Below are 25,593 nucleotides of genomic sequence, written 5' to 3' on the forward strand. Positions count from 1 at the left end.
AATTTACAAATGTGATGTTCTTCTGCATCTTTCTCTTCTTTCTCCTGGTGGTATCCAACTTTGCTGCTATTGTTTTCAATACACTGTCATGCCTCCATGTATATCTTCCATCTTTCAGTGCGACTGGACATGCTGACAAAACATGCTGTAGAGATGCTGGTTTGTCTTTGCATAAGGTGCATGTTGGGTCTTCTATCAACCCCCAGGTATAGAGGTTTGATGGGCTTGGTAAAACATCATACACTGATCTTAGGAGAAAACTCAATCTGTATCCCTCCATACTCCAAATCTCGCTCCAGGTCAAAGCCCTGCTTCTAGCTCCTTGCCAATTCAACCAACTACCCTGCTGTTTCATTCCTACTGCCTTAACATTCCTACTCTCTTCTTCCATCTGTCGTATTTCCTGTTGCACCAGTTCCCTCCGTCCCTTCTCATTTGCTGTATCCCACCTTGGTTTTGTTGTCATACCAAATCCCTGTCTACCAACTGCTGTTACACCAACGATGACACTGTGCTTTAGTCTGGTCTCAGCTTCCTTAACTGCTTCCTCTGCTTTCCATTTTCTTCCTGTCCTGATCTTTACTTTGGCTCCTCTCACTTTAGCATCTTTGCTGTCTCTCAACGTCATAACCTGTCTTGTCTTTGTAACTTTATACTCTTCTGTCAATGCCTTCATTGGTAATTGTAGCTTTGTTCCTGTGCTGTACAATCCAATGCTGCTGAAACTTCTTGGCACACTCAACCATCTTCTTAGGCATGCACTGATCTTTCTCTCTAAGGCCTCCACTTTGGACAATGGGAACTCGTAAACTAGTAATGGCCACAGTATTCTTGGTAAGACCCCATGTTGATATATCCAGGCCTTATATCTTCCTGGGAGCCCACTTTTGTCTATCTTCGTCAGCCATTCTACCAATTGCACTTGAACTTCACCCATGTTTACCATATCTGCTAGTGTTGCATCAAACTTTTTACCTAGGCATTTGACTGGTTTCTCTCCAACTGTTGGTATCTTTTCACCTGCTAACTCAAATGTCTCATCTTGCACTTGAAACTACTTATACAAAGTAACAAATTTAACCAAACTAAGTCACAATCATTATAAGGGTATCTAGTTTAAAAAATGTGTCCAATGAACCCACCGGCCAACCTACATGGCCGACAGCTAAAAATAGAACTTGCAGGTAAAATGCAGTTTTTAGCTTATATCTCTGAAAATGAAGCATTTAGAGCAAATTTGACGAGATAGAAATATTCACCAGGTAAAGATGTTTTTGTCCTGAAATTTTCAGACAAATTGTTTTTGGATTGCTGCCCTTGAATTAGTAATTTTAAGGAAATTTGGTTGTTTTTATACGACCGCAAAATTTGAAAAATTTTTCGTCGTATATTGCTATCACGTTGGCGTCGGCGTCGTCGTCGTCGTCGTCCGAATACTTTTAGTTTTCGCACTCTAACTTTAGTAAAAGTGAATAGAAATCTATGAAATTTTAACACAAGGTTTATGACCACAAAAGGAAGGTTGGGATTGATTTTGGGAGTTTTAGTCCCAACATTTTAGGAATTAGGGGCCAAAAAGGGCCCAAATAAGCATTTTCTTGGTTTTCGCACTATAACTTTAGTTTAAGTAAATAGAAATCTATGAAATTTTGACATAAGGTTTATGACCACAAAAGAAAGGTTGGGATTGATTTTGGGAGTTTTGGTTCCAACAGTTTAGGAATTAGGGGCCAAAAAAGGGCCCAAATAAGCATTATTCTTGGTTTTCGCACAATAACTTTAGTTTAAGTAAATAGAAATCAATGAAATTTAAACACAATGTTTATGACCACAAAAGGAAGGTTGGTATTGATTTTGGGAGTTTAGGTCCCAACAGTTTAGGAATTAGGGGCCAAAAAGGGACCCAAATAAGCATTTTTTTTGGTTTTCGCACCATAACTTTAGTATAAGTAAATAGAAATCTATGAAATTTAAACACAAGGTTTATGACCATAAAAGGAAGGTTTGGTTTGATTTTGGGAGTTTTGGTCCCAACAGTTTAGGAATAAAGGGCCCAAAGGGTCCAGATTTAAACTTTGTTTGATTTTATCAAAAATTGAATAATTGGGGTTCTTTGATATGCCGAATCTAACTGTGTATGTAGATTCTTAATTTTTGGTCCCGTTTTCAAATTGGTCTACGTTAAGGTCCAAAGGGTCCAAAATTAAACTTAGTTTGATTTTAACAAAAATTGAATCCTTGGGGTTCTTTGATATGCTGAATCTAAAAATGTACTTAGATTTTTGATTATTGGCCCAGTTTTCAAGTTGGTCCAAATCGGGGTCCAAAATTAAACTTTGTTTGATTTCATCAAAAATTGAATAATTGGGGTTCTTTGATATGCCAAATCTAACTGTGTATGTAGATTCTTAATTTTTGGTCCCGTTTTCAAATTGGTTTACATTAACGTCCAAAGGGTCCAAAATTAAACTAAGTTTGATTTTAACAAAAATTAAATTTTTGGGCTTATTTGATATGCTTTATCTAAATATGTACTTTGATTTTTGATTATGGGCCCAGTTTTCAAGTTGGTCCAAATCAGGATTCCATATCAAGTATTGTGCAATAGCAAGAAATTTTCAATTGCACAGTATTGCACAATAGCAAGAAATATCTAATTGCACAATATTGTGCAATAGCAATTAATTTTCAATTGGAGTTATCTTTCTTTGTATAGAATAGTAGTTGATAATATATGTTGGAAATTTACCAGACATGACTATGATGTCATTTTCTATTTTTATTTGCCAATAACTTTATGTAAATAACTTCATTGGAAATTTGCCAATATAAAATGTTGCTGATGAAGCTTTTTTTCCTTATCTTATCTAAAATGTTTTTAGATAATGTATGTTGGACATTTGCCAGACATGACTATGATGTCATTTTCTATTTTTATTTGCCAATAACTTTATGTAAATAACTTCATTGGAAATTTGCCAATATAAAATGTTGCTGATGGAGTTTTTTTTATTGTTTTATACAATAAACAATGTATATTCACTTTTACTACCAACCAATCTTTACCATTCAGTGATAACAAGCACTTTATTTTACATTTTAATATCTTATGATGTATTTAAAAGAGTAGTTATTGTTGCAAACTCCATTAGAAATTTGAATTGATATCAGTTTTGGAAAAAGGGAAACGGGGATGTGAAAAAAAGGGGGGGGGGGTGTTTAAATTTTTCTCATTTCAGATTTCATAAATAAAAAGAAAATTTCTTCAAACATTTTTTTGAGAGGATTAATATTCAACAGCATAGTGAATTGCTCAAAGGCAAAAAAAAAACTTTTAAGTTCATTAGACCACATTCATTCTGTGTCAGAAACCTATGCTGTGTCAACTATTTAATTTTAGATTTAAAAAGTTTGAAGAAATCTTTAATTGATTTGTAAAATCTTGACATTTGTTTTGTGTAAAAAAAAAACATATAATGTCAAAAATTTGATCACAATCCAAATTCAGAGCTGTATCACGCTTGAATGTTTTGTCCATACTTGCCCCAACTGTTCAGGGTTCGACCTCTGCAGTCGTATAAAGCTGTGCCCTGCGGAGCACCTGGTTGGTTATTATTTTAAATACTAATATAGATAAAGATAATTTGTAAACAGCAATAATGTTCAACAAAGTTATTCTGTGTCAGAAACCTATTACGTGTCTAAAATTTAGTTACAATCCAAATTCAGAACTGTAGGTTGCATATCTGTAAATATTGACAATGCAATATCCCATAGGAACTTCTTTTACGGCTAAAACTGAACTTTTGAAAAAAATCTTATCCTAGAATTGAATGTTCATACACACTACAATTTTTTTCAAAGGTCAAAATATAGCGCTGTTCGGCGTATTTTCAACATTAATATGCCCTGAACTTGTCAGAGTTTAACCTAACACTAATTTCCTTAACTACCCCTACCTCGAATGAAAGGTTACCACAGATTTCAATGTAAACAATATGCACATGTTTATTTACTGGTAACATTGCCAAGTTTTGTCTCTGTGAGATGGAACACAGAGAGCATTACTGGGAACCAGTATGTAAACAAAATTAACTTCTATGAATATTCAAGTTCTCCCCAAAAGAGGCGTGTTTTGAGAAACAGCTGTATTTACAAAGTGCAACCTTTAAAAACATGTATTGAAATAGGAAACTCTCTAAAATCAGTTTTTCTCACATTAATACTCATTTATCAGAATTATAGCCTTAAAGAAATCACTGTGTATATAAGTTTTTCTTTACTGTACATTTTATATCCCCTCCCCTGTTTCAATTTTTGAAAGAATTTGAAAACAAGATTTTAATTATTGCCAACTCAGGCCAATTAAAATTAATTGGTAGATTTTCATCCCCGCCCGTCCCTCTGAAATCGTCCCGCCCCGATTTTTTTTATTTTGAAAAATTTACGATTTCCGGATTTTGTTCATTTCCGTTACCAGTAACCGTCAATAATTTCGTTTCGGTCGAACTTCCTGTTTCAAATTTCGGTTTTCATATTTCTTGTTTCGAGTACTTAAAACGATTTGTTGACAAATTCTGCTGAGCACTCAATGATGACAATATCATCTACTGAGAATAGAGATAGATTATCAGAAGGGCATGAAATATTTGGGTTACGAGTAATACGCTGTGTCCATGCAAGAACGCAAATCGCGGTATGTCACAAATTGGAAATTTCTGTCATTAGAAAACCGTGGATTTTTTTTAATAAATCATTGACTTTGTGTCAGCAAATTTTGACTCTGAAAGATTTCAAAAACGCAAGAATCGTGGAACACATTGGTAGAAAAAAACATAAACTGACAAAGGAACGAACTTGTTAGATCTATGACCATATATTAAGTTCAAAAAGTCAGCAAACATACACATTGTGTTATAGAAAGCCCTTATATTTACCTATGGCTATTGTTTTTGTTTAAAAACACCAAATACCCTTAAAAGAGTCATTAAACAACTTCATGTTTTACATTGTAATTATATTTGCTTCAGTCTTGCATAACTTGAGAATCTTAAAAGCACAAACCTACTAATACCAACACTGTTTGAGTTCTCATTTCATTCATAATAAATGTGTTGCATACCATTGCATTTGCATAATTTTATGAGGACTACAAACCATCGCTTAAAAAGTAGTCCAACTAATTAGAGAATTTCTCCATGATTTTACTGTTTCCTGGAAATGGGTTAACGTTTCTAAAGTAGCAATTGCATGTAGAACAGTTGTTGCCTATCAGAGATATTTATTTAAAAATTTGAAAAATTATGTACGATTCTTTATACATGTTTACACATGTACGCTAAGCTAATTATAACTCTTGCATATACATGTATATGAAAATCACTTCCCAAGAAGGTTTCATATTAAATAAAAAATAAAATCCTCTCACCCACCCCATTTTCTTCAAAACTTTGGATGAAAATCTACTAATTAATTTTAGTTGGCCTTACCCTATTTGCATATTTTCTGATAAAAAAAAAGGCCTAGAACCTGTTTAAAACTGTTTTGATGACATATTGAAAGCATATCAGAATACTATAAATGTAATGTTTAGCAGTCAATCATTACAACATTCAAGATTATGTAAAGTATCCAATCCAGCCTCTGTCTCCAGTCCACATCTTACTGTATGCCTATTTGTCAATTAAAGTACACAGTTTCTGCCTCAAATGGTCAATTTAGAATTCTTATCACAACAGTATCATCTGTTACCATATATCTGACACAATTTAGCTAACATATATGTAAGACTCAGATCGACGTCCGGTCTCTAATCGCCGTCCGTTCTTCAAATGGACGTCCAATGCCGACGTCACAATAAAATAAGATTCCAAATTGACGGCCAATTCTATCACCCTCTAATCGACGTCCAATTTTTTGCTTCTCTAATCGACGTCCAATTTTTAACTTCTCTAATCGACGTCCGTTTTACTGGACCTATGGAAAGATCCAAACGCCGAGACTCAGACATTTTTGGCCAACATGCCGTATTATATGGAAATATATCTAAAACAAATGAATATAAAAACTGCCGAAATTACAGAACTAAAACTTGAATTGTCCGAGAGAGGAGTAAAGACAGTTGTAGGTCAATATTTTTACAACCAAAACATATGTGACAAATAAAAGGTATTAAAACATAATTTTTTAAATGTTCTACCGATGTTTACAGGTTGTAATATTAATTTTGTTGTAATTTAAGAGCTTATTAAAAACAATGAGATGTGGTGTGATAGCTAATCGGACAACTATACACCAGAGTTGAAATTAAGTGGATGTAAGCAATTATATAGCCCTTTACCTTTATAGCTTGCTGTTTGGTATAAGCCAAGGCTCCGTGTTTAAGGCCATATTTTTACCTATAATGGTTTTCTTTTATAAACTGTGACTTGGATTGAGAGTTGTCTCATTGCCACTCATACCACATCTTCTTATATCTATAGGCAACCGTACGTCCTTCAACAATGATAAAGTCGGCAATTAAAGGCCACCACGACATGAAACATATAAAACAATTATTATAAAACTAAAAACTGACTTATAACAAAAAAATCTGAAAAACAAATATGCAAGACATAAACCAACGACAACGGTGAACCACTAGACTACAGACACATAAAATATTTGGCTGGGTTTAACATGTTTGTGAGCGCTTAACCTTCCCTTAACCTGTAACAGTGGTGTAATAGCACAACATAAAAACATAATGCCAATTTATTTTGTACATTTTTCACTCCAGGTGTAAATGAATACTAGTATTTCTTACAGAGTTCAAATTATAATACCCTAAAAACAGTTGGTATTTTCTCCTTCATTTTGTCCATTGTTGAAAACTGAGTGTTGCCCAATATAAATGTTGTTTTGTTTTCTGTGTCGTTGGGTTCCTATATCTATATACGTATACTCACATGCCATTCATCAATATGCATGTATACGTGTAAGTGCAGCAATTGATTATTTTATTATTCATTGATATTGGAAATAAAGAAGACTACAATAGTTATGGAAGGTACCAGGATTATAATTTAGTACGCGGGACGCACGTTTCGTCTACATAAGACTCATCAGTGACGCTCATATCAAAATATTATAAATGGGACGTCGTTTTGGCAATACATGACGGCACATTGGACGTCGATTACAGGATCAAACGTCGATTGGATAATGTGACGTCAGATTTGGACGTCGATTTGAGGAACAGACGGCGATTAGAGACCGGACGTCAATCTGAGTCTAACATATATACTAGAAGTGTTCAAACAAAGCCATATTTGCAATAGTTGTATGTATGCAGAAACCAGTCTGAGATATAAATTCACTTAAAATGTTATAGAGATGACTACTAACATCTGATTATTGCATTACTTCCAAGCATAGTTATTGTTTTCTATATCAAGAACTTTAAAATCATAAAATCATAGCATTTACAAATTAAATTATTTGTTTTATGACCCAGAGGGTAGGCAATTTTCTATGTTTTTTGCCCCCTGGGGCCTCAAATTTCCTAAATCATTCTGCTGTTTCTAGCAATTTGGAATATTGAGTACATAACCAGGATAGAACACACTATTGTAAGTTTTGTTAAAATATTTTGTTTTTCTAGCTTGTATTTATTATGCCGTTGTGACAAAAAACAGATTTAGGTGTTGCGGCTTACTTTATTGGTTATCGAAAGGGCACAAACACCCCATAAATAATATTAAGGAAGGATCTATGAGTTTCAGTGACTGCGAAGAGTCAATATAAGCACTTCTTAACAATTTAACTTACAAATATGCAAATATTATGAATTAATTTTGTATCCAGGACTTTATGAAAACTATGCATACTGTAAACTGTGAATTTATGCTGAGTCATCATATTTAAGGCCCAGGATTCTATCAATCTTTATTAAATATTTATAAAACTTCATATTTGAATGTTTGAGTTAATTTCTTTAAAATCTGTGAAATAAAGCAAATTTGGTTAAATTCTGAATGTTCCCCTTTTTCACCCTATATAGGATGCATTTCTGTAAATATTGACAATGCATATCCTAAAGGAACTCCTTTTACGGCTAAAACTGTACCACTTTTACTATGAAGTTTTGAAAAAAATCTTATCCTAGAATTGAATGTTCATATGCACTACAATTTTTTTCAAAGGTCAAAATATAGGGCTGTGCAGCATATTTTCAACATTTATATGCCCTAAACTTGTCAGAGTTTAAACTAACTACCCCTACCTCGAATGAAAGGTTACCACAGATTTCAATGTAAACAATATGCACATATTTATTTACTGGTAACATTGCCAAGTTATGTCTCTGTGAGATGGAACACAGAGAGCATTACTGGGAACCAGTATGTAAACAAAATTAATTTTCTATGAATATTCAAGTTCTCCCAAAAGAGGCGTGTTTTGAGAAACAGCTGTATTTTCAAAGTGCAGCCTGTATCAAGCGTGAATATTGTGTCCATTTTGGCCCGAACTTTTCAGGGTTGGACATCTGCAGTCTTATCCAGCTGCACTCAGCGAAGCAATTTATTTAGAATGTACTCATTTGAATGTTAATAACATGTATCTATGATATGGTTCCATCTTTTGTCATCAACCCCTTCGATCAGCTTGTTTACTAACATAATTTACTTGAGTAAAGTCTCTCTTGAGACAGTAAACTTTGTTGTTGTACTGCTTTAACAGTTGCCTTTTAGAAAGTTGGGTCAAAGGGTATGTAAGTAAGCTTACTATGGGTCTTTTATTTAGGTCCAGTTAAAATACTGCTTTGCTTAAATATATAAATGTTGAGAATGGAAATGGGGAATATTTCAAAGAGACAAAAGAGCAGAAAACAGATGAAGGCCACTATTGGGCCAGACAATATTTTTGACTTGCATTTGATAAAGATTGTAGGTAATTTTTTGTGTTATTTGTTAAAGGTTGAAATACAGACCCCAGGAAGGAGTGGTAAGCTGCCAATGGTACGATGCAGAAACCCTTGGGGTAATGAAAGTGAATGGAAAGGAGCCTTTAGTGATGAGTAAGCATTCTTAAAACTTTGTTCCATTTGTAAAAAGAAGTTAATTTGTTACTGAGGAAGTGACAAGAACTGGTATTGGTGGTTTAAACAAGTTGTTTAAATGTTTATGATTTAAAATATATGTTTAAAGTGAACCTGATGCATTTTCAACAAAAAATTTTGTGTGTTAAGAATCAAGGTCAGCTGTAATTTTTGTGATGTGAGACATAGACATTTCAGTGTGTGTACTCTTGTGACTTTTTTACTCAAAATCTATTTTAACCCTTTCCTATGTCCCACGATATTTCCACCAAACAAGTTTTACTTGACCATGAGTCCATGACCATTTCACCTATCATTTCAGGTCAGAGAGATGGAAGTATATAACAGATTCTGATAAAGAAGAAATTGGATTAACTCAAGAGGATGATGGTGAATTCTGGTATGAACATGAGAGATGAATTTTCTAAAAACTCAGATCTAATGCTTAGTTTGGACCTGGATATGATTTCCTTTGCATTGCATTGAGGCAGTGCTAGTAGATTTTAAATTAAAAAGAGTACAATTTCATATTAAGTATTTACTGAGGAATTATATACCCGTTGGTTTTATTGGGAGATATTTACGGGTATGTTCTCACTGGCAAAAATATCTACAAAATGGAGACAGAAGTACATGTATGCACATCAAAAGAGCCAAAGCAGTTGAAAAAGCTATCTATTAATATCAAAGAAAAACTAGCTTGTGTTTAAACATTGTTCAATTTCTCATTTATTTGAAATTGTTTTTGTATATATGCATTGGAGCACTGTTCTTTCGATATGTGCTTTTATGCCCCAGCTGTAGTGGAGTTTTACTCTTGTCCATATGTCTAGTCGTGCCTCCCGAAATTGGTTTCCTTTCTCTAATTTTATTTTGCCTCAACCAAATTTAATGAAACTCATGCACAATGCTTATAACCACAAAACACAGATCAAGTTTGGTTTTTGGTTGTGTCACTTTTACCATTAAAAGTTATGCCCCTTTACAAATGAAACAAATTGCTAAATTTTTGTTTCTATTCTCTGAATTAAGTTTGCATCAACCAAATATTATGAAACTTATACACAATGCTTATTACCACAAAACTCAGATCCAGTATGAATTTGGTTAGCGTCACTTTTACTGTTCTTGAGTTATGTTTTTAACCAGATTTTTGTGACAAAAAAGTTGGTTATTGATTTGGGGATGTATGGCGGTCGGGCGGGCAGCAACCAAATGTTGTCCGTGCATTTACTCAAATTTTAATATAATGTTACTGACAACAAAATGAAGGTCCAGTTTAATAATGACGATTTTGACTTTTACCGTTCAGGAGTTATGGTTCTTGAAAAATTGAAAAATGGCGTTTCCAGTCGTGTCCGTACATTTACTCATGAACTGTTCCACCAAAGCTTTTCAAATTTTAATATGTTGTTACTGATGACAAAATGGAGGTCAAGTTCAATAATGACGATTTTGACTTTTACCGTTCAGGAGTTATGGTTCTTGAAAGATTGAAAAATGGTGTTTCCAGTCGTGTCTATGCATTTACTCGTGAACTGTTCCACCAAAGCTTTTCAAATTTTAATATGTTGTTACTGATGACAAAATGGAGGTCAAGTTTAATAATGTTGATTACTACTTTTACCGTTCAGGAGTTATGGTTCTTGAAAGATTGAAAAATGGCGTTTCCAGTCGTGTCCGTGCATTTACTCATGAACTGTTCCACCAAAGCTTTTCAAATTTTAATATGTTGTTACTGATGACAAAATGGAGGTCAAGTTCAATAATGTTGATTACGACTTTCACCGTTCAGGAGTTATGGTTCTTGAAAGATCGAAAAATGGTGTTTCCAGTCGTGTCCGTGCATTTACTCATGAACTGTTCCACCAAAGCTTTTCAAATTTTAATATGTTGTTACTGATGACAAAATGGAGGTCAAGTTCAATAATGTTGATTACGACTTTCACCGTTCAGGAGTTATGGTTCTTGAAAGATCGAAAAATGGTGTTTCCATTCATGTTGTTGCATTTACTAATTTACCATTCAACCTAAGCTTTTCAAATTTTAATATGTTGGTACTGATGGCAAAATGGAGGTCAAATTTGATATTAACTATTTTCACTTTCACTGTTCATCAGTTATGGTTTTTATACGACCCCAAAAAATTTTTGGGATCGTATAATGGTATGATGTTGTCGTCTGCGTCGTCTGTGTCGTCTGCGTCGTCGTCGTCCGAAGACACATTGGTTTCCGGATAATAACTTTAGTTTAAGTGAATAGATCTTCATGAAATTTTTTCAGAAGGTTCAATACCACAAAAGGAAGGTTGGGATTGATTTTGGGGATGATGGTCCCAACCGATTAGAAATTAGGGGCCCAAAACAAGCATTTTACTAGTTTCAGGATAATAAATTGTGTAGAAGTATTTCAATTGCTCTGAAATCATACCGCAATGTTTAAAACCACAAGTAGAAGGTTTGGATTCATTTTAGGGGTTATGGGGCCAAAGTTTAGGAATTAAGGGCCAAAAAGGGGTCAAAACAAGCATTTTTCTAGTTTCCAAGACAATAACTTATGTGTAATTGTATGGATCTCTCTGAAATTGTACCACAATGTACCATATAACAAAGGGGAGGCTGGGATTAAGTTTTGGGTTAATTGCCCAAAATATGTAGGAATTAGGGGCCAAAAAAGGGCCAAAAGAAGCATGTTTCTAGTTTCCAAACAATCATGACAATAACTTGTGTTTAAGTGTATGGATCTCTCTGAAATTGTACTACAATGTTCAATACTGCAATGGAAAGCATGGGATTGAGTTTAAGGGTTATTGCTCCAAGGGGGTTTCAAAAAGTTGGGGGGGGGGGGGAGGTTGTTTACCATTTTTTGAAGGGCTTCAAATTTCGAATTCTGAAAAGTTTCAAGAAGAAATCTTCAATTGCACAGTATTGTGCAATAGATTTGTTAGATCTTTGACCACATTTATTTTGTGACAAAAACCTATATTATGTCAAAAATTTGATCACAATCCAAATTCAGACAGAATCAAGCTTGAATATTGTGACCAAATTTGCCCCAACTGTTCAGGGTTCAACCGCTGGGGTCGTATAAAGCTGCGCCCTGTGGAGCACCTGGTTGTGATATTGCCAGGACACAAATAAATGTTAATAAATCCGGTTTGCTGTCGTTGTGACAGCCTCTTGTTATTATGTTGTATGCAAGCAGGGGCATCATCGGTTTATTTTTTTCTGCAGGCTTATTCATATGGAACTTACAGATTTTCCCAAGCACTCTTATATTAAAATTCATGTGATATTAAGGTTATATATTTTATCATACATAGGATGACATTTGGTGACTGGCAGTCCAATTTCCAGAAGTTAGAGATTTGTAATCTTGGTCCAGACAGTTTAGATGATGATGAATTAGTGAAAATAGGAAAAAAAAGATGGGAAGCAACATCTGAAGTAGGAGAATGGATTCCCAATGTTAATGCTGGTGGATGTAGGAATTATCTCCGTAAGAAATTGTTGCTGTAGTATGTGCAGCATATTATTTATAGAAAAATTAATCGAAGTATTCGAATAGAGAAAAATATTCAACGAATGACCGAACAACACATTAATTCACGAATGCGCGTAGCGCATGAGTTAATTATCAGTGTTGTTTGGTCATGAGTTGAATATTTTTCGATATTTGAATTCTTTAATTAGTTATTCTTTTTATTACACTGGCAAATGACTTTTAAAGAAATTAATGTAAAACATGTAAGGAACTATATCTTTTTTCTACGCATTCACAATTTGTTTTGATGCGCAGTTATCGACGTCTTGACAACGCCTATTGTTCTATGACGTCAGAGAGTGAAATTATTGGTTTTTATTTAACTGGGAAATCAATGTAATTCATTGCAACCAATGTAATAAAGAAAGATATGCAATGCTATAGTTACCTGGGGCAGGTCAACATTTACATAGTTTACTCATAGAAAGATCTTTTTTGTCTCATCTGTCACAGACCACTGCTAATTTGAATCCCTTTTTCATGTTGCCTTGTTGCCAATACATGGCATTAGATATCTATGATTGATTGGTTTTGATGCTTCAGATCAAGTTTGAATTTTGTTGTTTCACTTTAACTGTTCAAGATTATGCACCTTTACAAATGGAAAAATCGCTGAAATATTTGTTTCTGTTCTCTAACTTAAGTTTGCCTCAACAAAATGTTGTAAAACTGTTTTGTTGCACATAAAGTTGCCAGTTGCCACAAAGTATTAAGCCTAATGAAATCTAATTTGTTTACATCTTGACAGCTGCAATTTAACTACTGTACATTATATAAGCTTTTTATAACCAAAGATTGTGGACTCTGACAATTCAAATTTGAACAACACAGTTTTTTATAACACAAAAATAAATAAATTTGTTTGAGAATTAATTCATGCCAATGGCACTTACTTCTGACAGTGAAAAAAATTGTAAATTCTGCAAGTATTTTTGAAGAATGGACAAAAAAAGCAAGATAAATTATTGCGATTTTAGGAAAAGCAGCATAAAGTTTTATGCATTGGATTTTAGAAGGCAAGTTATCATTATCTGACCCGAAGACATTTTCCATTTTTCTGAAAACCTCGCTATAATTTCTGAATTAACAGTAATTTACACAGTAAACACACTATGATATTGTCATATGAATTTGTCAATCTTCATGGAGTTTTGAAAAGGTCAGGGTTGGAATTACCCTTATTGTTTCTAAAGGTCAGAGGGTAGCATTGGGTTTTCCTTAAATACAACATTTTTATAGAAAAAATATTGTTTTCACAGAAACATTCTTCACAAATCCCCAATACAGGGTAACAGTTACTGACCCAGACGAGGATGAGGATGACCTTTGTACTATACTGGTTGGTGTATTACAGAAAGACCGAAGAAAGAAAAGAAAAGAGGGACTTGATATGTTGACCATTGGATATGTAATCTACAAGGTAGAGAATAAAATATTTGTCATCTCTATAAGTCATCATACAAGGTTTTTTTTAAATCTTTCTCCTGACTAATTGATTTTTTCAATTTTTCACCTTTAGTCAAAAAGTATACAGGATAGATGGAAAAAAAGCAAAAATTATCAGCAAAATAATATTTACATAAATTTATTTCCATAAATGTGATTTTTAGCTCACCTGGCCTAAAGCGCCAAGTGAGCTTTTCTCGTCACTTTGTCTCCGTCATTGTTGTCGTCCGTTGTCGTCATCCGTCATCGTTAACTTTTACAAAAATCTTCTCCTGAAACTACTGGGCCAAATTTAAAAAACTTGGCTAAATCATCATTGGGGTATCTAGTTTAAAAAATGTGTCCGGTGACCCAGTCAACCAACCAAGATGGCTGCCATGGCTAAAAATAGAACATAGTGGTAAACTTTAACTGAATGTTCCTTAGGGTATCTAGTTTATAAATTGTATCCGAAGTTTTGATCTATCAACAAGCATGGTCGCCATTGCTAAAAATAGAACATAGGGGTCAAATGCAGTTTTTGGCTTATAACTCAAAAACCGAAGCATTTAGAGCAAATCTGACGTGGGTAAAATTGATAATCAGGTCAAGATCTATCTGCCCTGAAATTTTCCGATGAATCGGACAACCCGTTGTTGGGTTGCTGCCCCTGAATTGGAAATTTTAAGGAAATTTTGCTGTTTTTGGTTATTATCATGAATATTATTATAGGTAGAGATAAACTGTAAACAGCAAAAATGTTCAGCAAAGTAAGACCTAAAAATAAGTCAACGTGACTGAAATGGTCAGTTGACCCCTTTAGGAGTTATTGCCCTTTATAATCAATTTTTAACCATTTTTAGCTCACCTGGCCCAAAGGGCCAAGTGAGCTTTTCTCATCACTTGGCGTCCGGCGTCCGTCGTCGTCGTCGTCCTGCGTCCGGCGTTAACTTTTAGAAAAATCTTCTCCTCTGAAACTGCTGGGCCAAATTATTTGAAACTTGGCCACAATCATCATTGGGGTATCTAGTTTAAAAATTGTGTCCGGTGACCCCGCCAACTAACCAAGATGGCCGCCATGGCTATAAATAGAACATAGGGGTAAAATGCAGTTTTTGGCTTATAACTCAAAAACCAAAGCATTTAGGGCAAATCTGACATGGGGTAATATTGTTAATCAGGTTAAGATCTATCTGCCCTGAAATTTTCAGATGAATCTGACATTCCGTTGTTAGGTTGCTGCCCCTGAATTGGTAATTTTAAGGAAATTTTGTTGTTTTTGGTTATTATCTTGAATATTATTTCAGATAGAGATAAACTGTAAAAAGCAATAATGTTCAGCAAAGTAAGATCTACAAATAAGTCAACATGACCAAAATGATCAGTTGACCACTTTAGGAGTTATTGCCCTTTATAGTCAATTTTTAACCATTTTTCGTAAATCTTAGTAATCTTTTAGAAAAATCTTCTCCTCTGAAACTGCTGGGCCAAATTATTTGAAACTTGGCCACAATCATCATTGGGGTATCTAGTTTAAAAATTGTGTCCGGTGACCCCGCCAACTAACCAAGATGACCTCCATGGCTATAAATAGAATATAGGGGTAAAATGCAGTTTTTGGCTTATAACTCAAAAACCAAAGCATTTAGAGCAAATCTGACATGGGTAAAATTGTTAATCAGGTGAAGATGTATCTGCCCTGAAATTTTCAGATGAATTGGACAACCTGTTTTTGGGTTGCGGCCCCTGAATTGGTAATTTTAAGGAAATTTTGCTGTTTTTGGTTATTATATTGAATATTATTATAGATATAGGTAAACTGTAAACAGCAATTATGTTCAGCAAGGTCAGATTTACAAATAAGTCAACATGACCAAAATGGTCAGTTGACCTCTTTAGGAGTTATTGCCCTTTAAAGTCAATTTTTTAACCATTTTTCGTAAATTTTATATATCTTTTACTAAAATCTTCTTCTCTGAAACTGCTGTGCCAAATTGATCCAAACTTGGCCACAATCATCTTTGGGGTTTCTTGTTTAAAAAATGTGTCCGGTGACCTGGCCATCAAACCAAGATGGCCGCCACGGCTAAAAATAGAATATAGGGGTAAAATGCAGTTTTTGGCTTATAACTCAAAAACCAAATAATTTAGAGAAAATCTGACATGAAGTAAAATTGTTAATCAGGTCAAGATCTATCTGCCCTGAAATTTTCAGATGAATTGGACAACCTGTTTTTGGGTTGCGACCCCTGAATTGGTAATTTTAAGGAAATTTTGCTGTTTTTGGTTATTATATTGAATATTATTATAGATATAGGTAAACTGTAAACAGCAATAATGTTCAGCAAAGTAAGATCTACAAATAAGTCAACATGAACGAAATGGTCAATTGACCCCTGTAGGAGTTATTGACCTTTGTAGTCAATTTTCAATCTGCTTCCTTTGTTTAATATTCACATAGACCAAGGTGAGCGACACAGGCTCTTTAGAGCCTCTAGTTAATAAATCTTAGTTATCTTTTACAAAAATCTTCTCCTCTGAAACTACTGGTCCAAATTGAACTAAACTTGGCCACAACCATCATTGGGGTATCTAGTTTGAAAATTGTGTCCAGTGACCTGGCCAACCAACCAAAATGGCTGCCATGGCTAAAAATAGAACATAGGGGTAAAATGCAGTTTTTGGCTTATAACTCAAAAACCAAAGCATTTTGCTGTTTTGGTTATTATCTTGAATATTATTATAGATAGAGATAAACTGTAAACAGCAATAATGTTCAGCAAAGTTAGATTTACAAATAAGTCAACATGACCGAAATGGTCAGTTGACCCCTTTAGGAGTTATTGCCCTTTAATGACAATTTTTCACAATTTGTTCATCATATTTGACTTTAAAAAATCTTCTCTTCTAAAACTACTCAACCAAATTCAACCAAACTTCATTTGAATGATCAGTAAGGTGTATAAAATAAAGTTTGTGTTTTATTTTCTATTTCGTCAAAAAACATGGCCAAAGGCATTGTTTACCAGGTGAGCGATTCAGGCTCTTGAGAGCCTCTTGTTTAACATTTTTATCTAAATTTTTGTAATCTTTTACAAAAATCTTCTCCTTTGAAACTACTGGGTCAAATTTAACCAAACTTGACCACAATCATCATTAGGATATCAAGTTTAAAAATGTGTCCGGTGACCCGCCTAACGAACCAAGATGGCTGCCATGGCTAAAAATAGAACTTAGGGTAAAATGCAGTTTTTGTTTCATATCTCTGATACCAAAGCATTTAGAGTTAATCTGAGGAGAATAAAGTTATTCATTAGAACAAGATCTATCTGCCCTGAAATTGCAGACCAATCAAGTAACCTGTTTTTGGGTTGCTGCCCCTGAATTGGTAATTTTAAGAAAAATTTGCAGCTTTTGGTTATTATCTTGAATATTATTATAGATAGAGATTAACTGTAACATCAGTAATGTACAGCAAAGTAAGACCTACAAATAAGTTAACATGATCAGAATGTTCAATTGACCCTTAAGGAGTTATTGAACTTTATAGTCAATTTTTACAAAATATTTTCCACTCCCACTACTGGGCCAAGTTCATTATAGATAGAAATAATTGTAAGCAGAAAGAATGTAAGATCTGCAAACACACCACCATCACTAAAGCACAATTTTGTCATTAATTCATCTGTGTCCTTGTTCAATATGGATATAGACCAAGGTGAGCGGAGCCTCTAGTTTTTTTTTTTAGTTTTCTATAGTTTTGCCACCTATTTTGAAAATTGAAAATAATCATCAATACAAGACCTACAAAAATTCCACTATCTGAGATTTACAGAAAAGCAAATATAACTGATTGTTATAAAAATAATTATCAAGATGGCATATTTTTACCAGTTAGCTATTCAGGCTCAGACTTCCCAAAACCACCAGACCTGTCAGTCTTGACACCAATATTTATCCAGGTCTGCCTATTTCACATTTGAGTCAGATTTTATTTTCTGTCAGTTTTGTACAGACAAAAATGGTCAATATTGTTTGTTCCTTCAACATTTGGTAATTTGTCAAATCATTGATGGTATATAATACCACCATTGATTTTTTATACGTTCGAACAAAAAAAATTTGCAGTCATATTTTGGTATCTCATTGTCTTCTGAAGACATTTGGTTTCTGGACAATAAGTTTAGTATAAGTAAACAGAAAGCTATGAAATTTAAACACAAAGTTTTTGAACACAAAAGGAAGGTTTGGATTGATGTTGGGGGTTATGGTCCCAATAGTTTAGGAATTGGGGGCCAAAAAGGGGCTCAAATAAGCATTTTTCATGTTTCCAGATAATAAATTGTGGAATGGTATAAGGATCTCTCTGAAATTATACTACAAGTTTCCATATCACAAAAGGATGATAAGAATTGGCTTTGGGTGTTATGGCTCAAACCGTTTAGGAATTAGGGGCAAAAAAGGGGGAAAAACAAGGGTTTCCTGGTTAATGGACATCTACTTAAGTACAAAACATAATTTGAAAGCAATGTTGTGTTTGAATTAACTCTTTTGTCACTGCTTTTAAATTATGTATTAAGAAATGTTGTATTGTCTTGAGGTGATTACTGTCAATTTATTTTTAGAAGTTACTATTTTAAAAATGCTGATGAATGTAATTTAATTTTAGCCATGATTATGTATGTCATTTTCTATGATGTATTTAAATTGGTAATTATGGTTGCAAAGTCCATTGGAAATTTGAATTGATATTATGACCATATCTTGAGGTAAAGAATCTTTTTTGGAAAAGGGGGAGCTTAAAAAAATGCAGTCGCATCCAGCTTTGCTTGGTGAAGCAATTTATTAGAATAATCATACCTATTGGTAACTTAGATTGTATGCTGGTAGTTGTATTTATATTATGACCACAATTATTTCTATACACATGTACTTTTACTTTCATATACTTTAATTATACCCCCGCTTTAAAAAAGGGGGGTATACTGTTTTACCTCTGTCTGTCCGTCCGTCAGTCCGTCCATCAGTCCATCCATCAGTCCGTCCGTCAGTCAGTCCGTCCCATGAAACTTTCGTCACATTTTTCTCAGGAACTACACATCCACCCTTTCTGTAATTTGGTATCAACATTTATATATGTCAGCCATACCGTGTGATGCGTTTTCAGATTCATCACTTGACAACTTCCTGTTTACCGAACAATTGTCTGATTTTACACATGATAGCCAAGTTGAAAATTTTCGTCACATTTTTCTCAGGAACTACAATACAAGGATTTCTGAAATTTGGTTTCAGGATTTATATAAGTCAGCTATACAGTGTGATGCGTTTTCAGATTCATCACTCGACAACTTCCTGTTTACCGAACACTTGCATATTTTTACACTATTAATATTATCCACTTGCGGCGGGGGTATCATCAGTGAGCAGTAGCTTGCAGTTTCACTTGTTTTAGAAATGTTTGTGATCACTTTATAATTGCGAAATTGTGACTCACATTTGAATTATTGAAAGCAAAATTTGTATGCAGCTTGTCATGAAATATTTAAAATTATTTTCCCTTTTTTCCCATTGTTAATTTTCACAAAAATAAATGCACAAAAAAATTTCTAATATACAGCAAACAAAAAAACTAGACAGGGAATCGAACCCTGGTACACCAACAATGACGTCAATTTATGTAAAATAGACTTCCTTAAAAGAAGACTTTGAGACAAGGACATTGATTTCAGAAAATTGGAGATAACTCATGAAAAATGGGAAGGAAAGATAACATGGTAAAAGGCAAGATAATGAAAAAATAAGGGGGATACAATTCTAAGTAAAGAAAAAATTACAGACCACAATAGTTAGGCAAATTAGGCCAACTAAAATTAATTAGTAGATTTTCATCCAAATTTTAAAAAAAAATGGGGCGGGTGGGAGGATTTTATTTTTTATTTTTTATTTCTTATGAAACCCTCTTGTGACGTTTTCTTCATATATGCAAGTGTTATAATAAGCTTATATCATGTATATACATGTATAAGGAGTCGTACATGATTTTTAAATCTCACATTAAAATCTCTGATTGGCAACCCAGTGGCGGATCCAGAGGGAGGGGGTCAGGGGTTTGGAACTTCAGAGGTGGATTGGAGGGGGGGGGGGGGGCGATCAATGCATTTGAATAGGGATATATAGTTGGAACCGCCCCCTTTTAAAATGGCTGGATCCACCACTGTTCCACATGTAACTGCTGCTTTAAAAACCTTTTGTTAGTAAACAGCAAAAACGTAGAGAAATGCTTTCTTCAGTTGGACTACCTCCACCAAATTTGGTGGTCTTTCTAAGCGATGTTTTCTGTCTCCATAAAATGAAACTAATATGCATTGGTATGCAACAAACTTTTGAGTACAGATATAATGAAAACTCAAACTGTTTTATGAATATGATTCTGAACTTAACAAATAAAAAAAATAAGAAGAAGTTGTTGAATGACTCTATTATTGGGACAGAAGGTATTTGCTGTAACAGTTGGTGTTTGTCAACAAAAAAAACCCAACAAAAGCCATGTGTAAATCTAAGTGTATGTTTGCCGACTTTTTGAACTCAATATACTGTTATAAATTTAACAACTTCGTGCTTGTGTCAATTTGTTTACTCCAGTTATGTTTTAGTACCAATGTGTTCCACGATTCTTGCTCTTTGGACATAATTCACAGTCCAAAATTCCTGCCACAAAGTCATTTTATTAATAAAGATATCGAAAAGGTTTCCTAATCACAGAAATTTATGCCCTGCCGCGATTTGCGTTCTTGGACATGGCGTATAAATTTTAACCCGATTATTTCATGCCCTTTCGAATTCTCGTAATCAATCTCTATTCTCCATAGATGATTTTGTCATCTTAGAGCTGCAGAGTCATTTTAGAATACTCGGAAGAAATACGAAAACCGAAATTTGAAACAGGAAGCTTTGAAGTAAACGAAATTTTTGACGGTTACCGAAAACAGAAATGAACAAAATCCGGAAATCGTAAATTTTCAAAAATAAAAAAAAAACGGGGCGGGACGATTTCAGAGGGGCGGGCGGGGATGAAAATCTATCAATTAATTTTAATTGGCCTTATGGAGAAATGGAAGATGACAGACTTGGTAGAAGCAGATAACTCATGGCAAAATTGTGAGGCATTTCCCGGAATAAAGGGGATTTATTAAATGTGGCAACTCAAGACAATAATAGAGATAACTGTAGAAAAACTGTTTATAAAAGGGAAGATTGCTCATCGGAAAAAATTTACTCTTGGTAGAACGTGAGATGACTTGTAACAAAAGGGTAGAAGACTAAAAGAAAAAAAAGATAGGCAACTCTTGTTAAAAGGAGAAATATGGAAGTAGGTATTCCCTGATAGGAAATGGGGAAATTTATTTTTACAAAAGGTGAAGCAAGTTGCAACAACTTATAATAAAAGGAGATTACTTATGACAAAAACAGGATACACTTTGTTATGAGAAGGGATGACAAAAACAGGACTACTCTGTTATAAGAAGAAAAGGTAAAAACAGGGACTTCTCTGTTATTTGATATATGGCAAAAACAGGGACATCTCTGTTATGAGATGGGATGGCAAAACAGGACTTCTCTGTTGTAAGAAGAAATTGCAAAAAAGGGAACTTTTCTGTTATAAGATGTGGCAAAATTGGGGACTACTCTGTCATATAAAAAAGATGGCAAACACAGGGACTTCTCTGTTATAAGAAGAGATGGCAAAAAAAGGATTACTCTGTTATAAGAAAAAGATGGCAAAAACAGGGACTTCTCTGTTATAATAAGAGATGGCAAAACAGGACTGGTGGTGGGATATTGGAATACTTTGATGATTTTAAAAGCTAGAATTTTTTTTTGAAAAAAAATACTATATATGTAGGTGTATCATGAGCTCATGTTCATTTATTTTGTTATTTGTAGCTAAAAGATCCTGACTGTGGACCATTAGATGTAGACTTTTTCAAGTATAATGCTTCAGTGGCTAAATCTCCATCATTCATTAACCTAAGAGAAGTGTGTGGGCGTCACATGTTACAACCTGGAACTTACTGTATCATACCATCCACATTTGAACCTCATAACAAGGGAGAGTACTTGCTAAGAATATTCACTGAAAAGGCTAATGTCACACAGTAAGTACTAATAGAAAAGGCTAATGTCACACAGTAAGTACTAATAGAAAAGGCTAATGTCGCACAGTAAGTACTAATAGAAAAGGCTAATGTCACACAGTAAGTACTAATAGAAAAGGCTAATGTCACACAGTAAGTACTAATAGAAAAGGCTAATGTCACAAAGTAAGTACTAATAGAAAAGGCTTATGTCACACAGTAAGTACTAATAGAAAAGGCTTATGTCACACAGTAAGTATTAATAGATAAGGCTAATGTCACACAGTAAGTACTATTAGAAAAGGCTAATGTCACACAGTAAGTACTAATAGAAAAGGCTAATGTCACAAAGTAAGTACTAATAGAAAAGGCTAATGTCACACAGTAAGTACTAATAGAAAAGTGATTGTTAACAGCTTTTAACAGGTTAAATTCTAGATGAAATCTTTTGAATGCTCTATTTACCAAGTAGGAGGACATAAAAAATCACTGGATTTCCAAATCAGTTATTAATTTGAGGATGTTTTGCGGGCACATGGCTTGGCAGACGGCTGCCAAACAGTGCCTGTGCTTAAACTCATAAACTGTTCAACCAAAGCTTTTAAACTTTATTAAATTACGAAATTAATCATCATTTCACAAAAAAAAAAAAAAAACAGATCCACGCAGCTCTTAATCAATTTCAGGAAACTCGGTGAATGATGATCTTCAAGTTCAAGCATGAAAACCGATAAAGAAAAAATTGCAAAAACGTCGTACGAAAATAAGTTTCAACACACTTGTCAACAACGTTAATATGTCCACTGGAAAAAAACGAGGATATCGGGTTCATCAGTTGTCATGCATTCCCATTTTTTATATCCAAATCAATGATTTTCTTTTTAATTATCTATGAAACAAGAAAATTCCAAATGATTTGTTTACATTAAGTACCTTAACTTAACTTGATCCACCTTTGGACAAGTCTATTTTCCATTTTTCTATGAGATGATGCATCTTACAGAATAATGACAAATACAGGAAACAAACTTATTGTGTAATGGGTTTTAAACACAGGTTTCGTTCCGCAAAACTAATTTCGCTAAAAACATTTCAAGGTCAGTTATGATTGATTTGTCTATTTTTATTTTTTAGATAAGTAAATCGGAAGTTTTATTTTTTCATAACAGAAAGTGTTATCAATTCTGTTAGTGTTTAATGCATTTCATTTCATAAAAAAAGAATATTTTATTTATTTTTGTGGGATAATGTATTGTTTAGGGTCGGCGGGAATAAAAAAGCATTAAAAGTCAATTTTATTTTTATTCTGCAAATCGGCAAAATAGGGTCAGCGGATCTGAAAACCAACAAATCAAAAAACCCTGGCCTAATGCCAAAGCCGAAAGGACAAACTTCAATGCATCATACTTTATACTACATTTGAAGGGTACTATAGATAAGGCCTTCAAACATCAACGCAAAATACTGGTTAACCGGTTATTCGGTCGAACGATAATTTGAGTAACCGGTTAGGCAACCTGTATGAATTGACAACACTATTTTTCATATAAAATTGAAGAGTGGATATGATTAAATGCCACCTAATTTTGAATAGCTTTATGGTTTTAGAGTGATACATTGGACTTCTTCATGGTACATACTCACTAGTAGTAGACGTTACATAGAGTTGAATGATTCCTCTAATTTAATGTAATTTTTGATAGATTTTTTTTGAATTGATCCTTTATGAAACAGTTTTTTCGTGTATATTTAGAATAAGAAATAAACTGTCAAACTTAATGTAAAAACACAAGCCAAAACTTAAAGAATTCTAACTGAATTAGAAATGTCATTGATTGGTAGGAATAATTGCACCTTAAACTTATATAGCTATGTAGTATGATTCAGTATTGATAATTGAAAGACTACTAATTCTCAAGTTATACTTTTCAGTGAAATTGATGAAGAAACAGCAATACAAGAAGACCAGGTAAGAGAGATGAACATAAATATTGTAATTTATATAGACCTACTAATTTCTTTACATTCAGTAATAAGTGAAGATTTTATAAGTGTGACAGAGGAGGAATTGTGAAATAATTAATCCTATATTTTAAGTTTGCTAGCAATAGCCCACCATTACATGCACAGGGATTGCATTAAATAATAACATTATTGTTGTTAAAGCTTCAGAGTAATAGATTCATAGATTTATTAAGTTTACAGGGTATATTATAGCGTGGCAATTTTCCTAAGGGGTATTTCACAGTGCTTATCCTAGAGGATTTAACAATACCAATTGCTTGAATATTTTACCAGATTGCAGTTTGAATTTACCTACAAACTGATCAACTGGTTTCTTTTTGTACTATACATGTATGTATATGGCACTCACACCACATCTTCCTATATCTATGTAATTGAAAATGGAATAATATTTACTTATCATGTTAAGGCCAAATAAAAATATATGTGTGGTTCCAGTTACATACTTTTAAAAAATAGGGTCAGTATGTCGGCAAATTTTTTAATTTTTATTTTTGAATGTCTAAATCCGGGAAAAAATCGTGTGTTTACCGAAATTGTTTCCGGTATTATACACGCCCCAACCGGAAGTCCGCTGTTTTTACATGTGTTTGGTTGTAAAATAAACAGTCGGTCCGAGAACACAATTAATTCGTAGTGCATTTCTTTTAGAACATTAATGAAAATTAAAAAAATCCCACCTGCGCTTTCTCAATGAAATTCTTACAGTGTGTTGTACTACTTTTGGGACAAATTATATCAAAATTATAGAAAACTTCATCGCCTCAAACTCAAAATATGGACAATTTTGTGTTTAGGGTGTCTTGAAATCTTTTGACAGCTTCCGAAGTGCTAATTTTTAACCTTTTTCAGCTGGACCGAATCACTACTTTCCTTTAAAATTCTGGACCCAATTTTTTTTACAGTGTAATTTCATCCCCCTACTTGCAATTTGAGGCATTGAACATGGAGAAATAAATTTGGAAGGGGTATAAAAATTATTGGCAAGTAACCCACTGTTAACACTAGGGACTATATTCGTGAACAACGAAAATCAAGGGACGACAATTGTGGTCTCGGACCTAATAGGATAGAAAGAGTTGACAAATCTTAAAAAAACTTGGTATGACCAAAGCTTAATTAATTATAACACTGCTTGCAAAGTTTCATAACAATGGGATATATATTATAGACAATATGTTAAATTCAATACTCATCTTTGCGTGTTAAATTTTGACGTTAAAATTGAATAATTTCAACTATCAACATTATGGGCTTTGAAAATTAAAATGTTGCAAAAAAATACTTTTTAAATGCCCTAATATATCATTTATTATGTACTTAAAGCAATAGAGTACTCATTTGATTTATCAGACTTAGCATAATTATTCAAAAGTGAAATTT

The 25,593-nt window shown here is 33.7% G+C and overlaps 1 protein-coding gene across 7 annotated transcripts in view; it reads left to right on the forward strand.

The window, feature by feature from the left end:
- The window catches only part of LOC143069298 (calpain-9-like), a 128,958-nt gene that overhangs the window by 54,988 nt on the left and 48,377 nt on the right, over positions 1–25,593 (forward strand). For all 7 annotated transcript variants that reach the window (XM_076243862.1, XM_076243861.1, XM_076243864.1 and 4 more), the window contains 6 exons: positions 8,958–9,058; positions 9,402–9,479; positions 12,402–12,577; positions 13,882–14,042; positions 21,995–22,206; positions 24,118–24,154. In XM_076243862.1, the coding sequence (XP_076099977.1) occupies positions 8,958–9,058; positions 9,402–9,479; positions 12,402–12,577; positions 13,882–14,042; positions 21,995–22,206; positions 24,118–24,154 (765 nt within the window). The remainder of the gene's footprint in view (positions 1–8,957; positions 9,059–9,401; positions 9,480–12,401; positions 12,578–13,881; positions 14,043–21,994; positions 22,207–24,117; positions 24,155–25,593) is intronic.

Source organism: Mytilus galloprovincialis, chromosome 3 (assembly GCF_965363235.1).
Source record: "Mytilus galloprovincialis chromosome 3, xbMytGall1.hap1.1, whole genome shotgun sequence".
Lineage (NCBI taxonomy): Eukaryota > Metazoa > Mollusca > Bivalvia > Mytilida > Mytilidae > Mytilus > Mytilus galloprovincialis.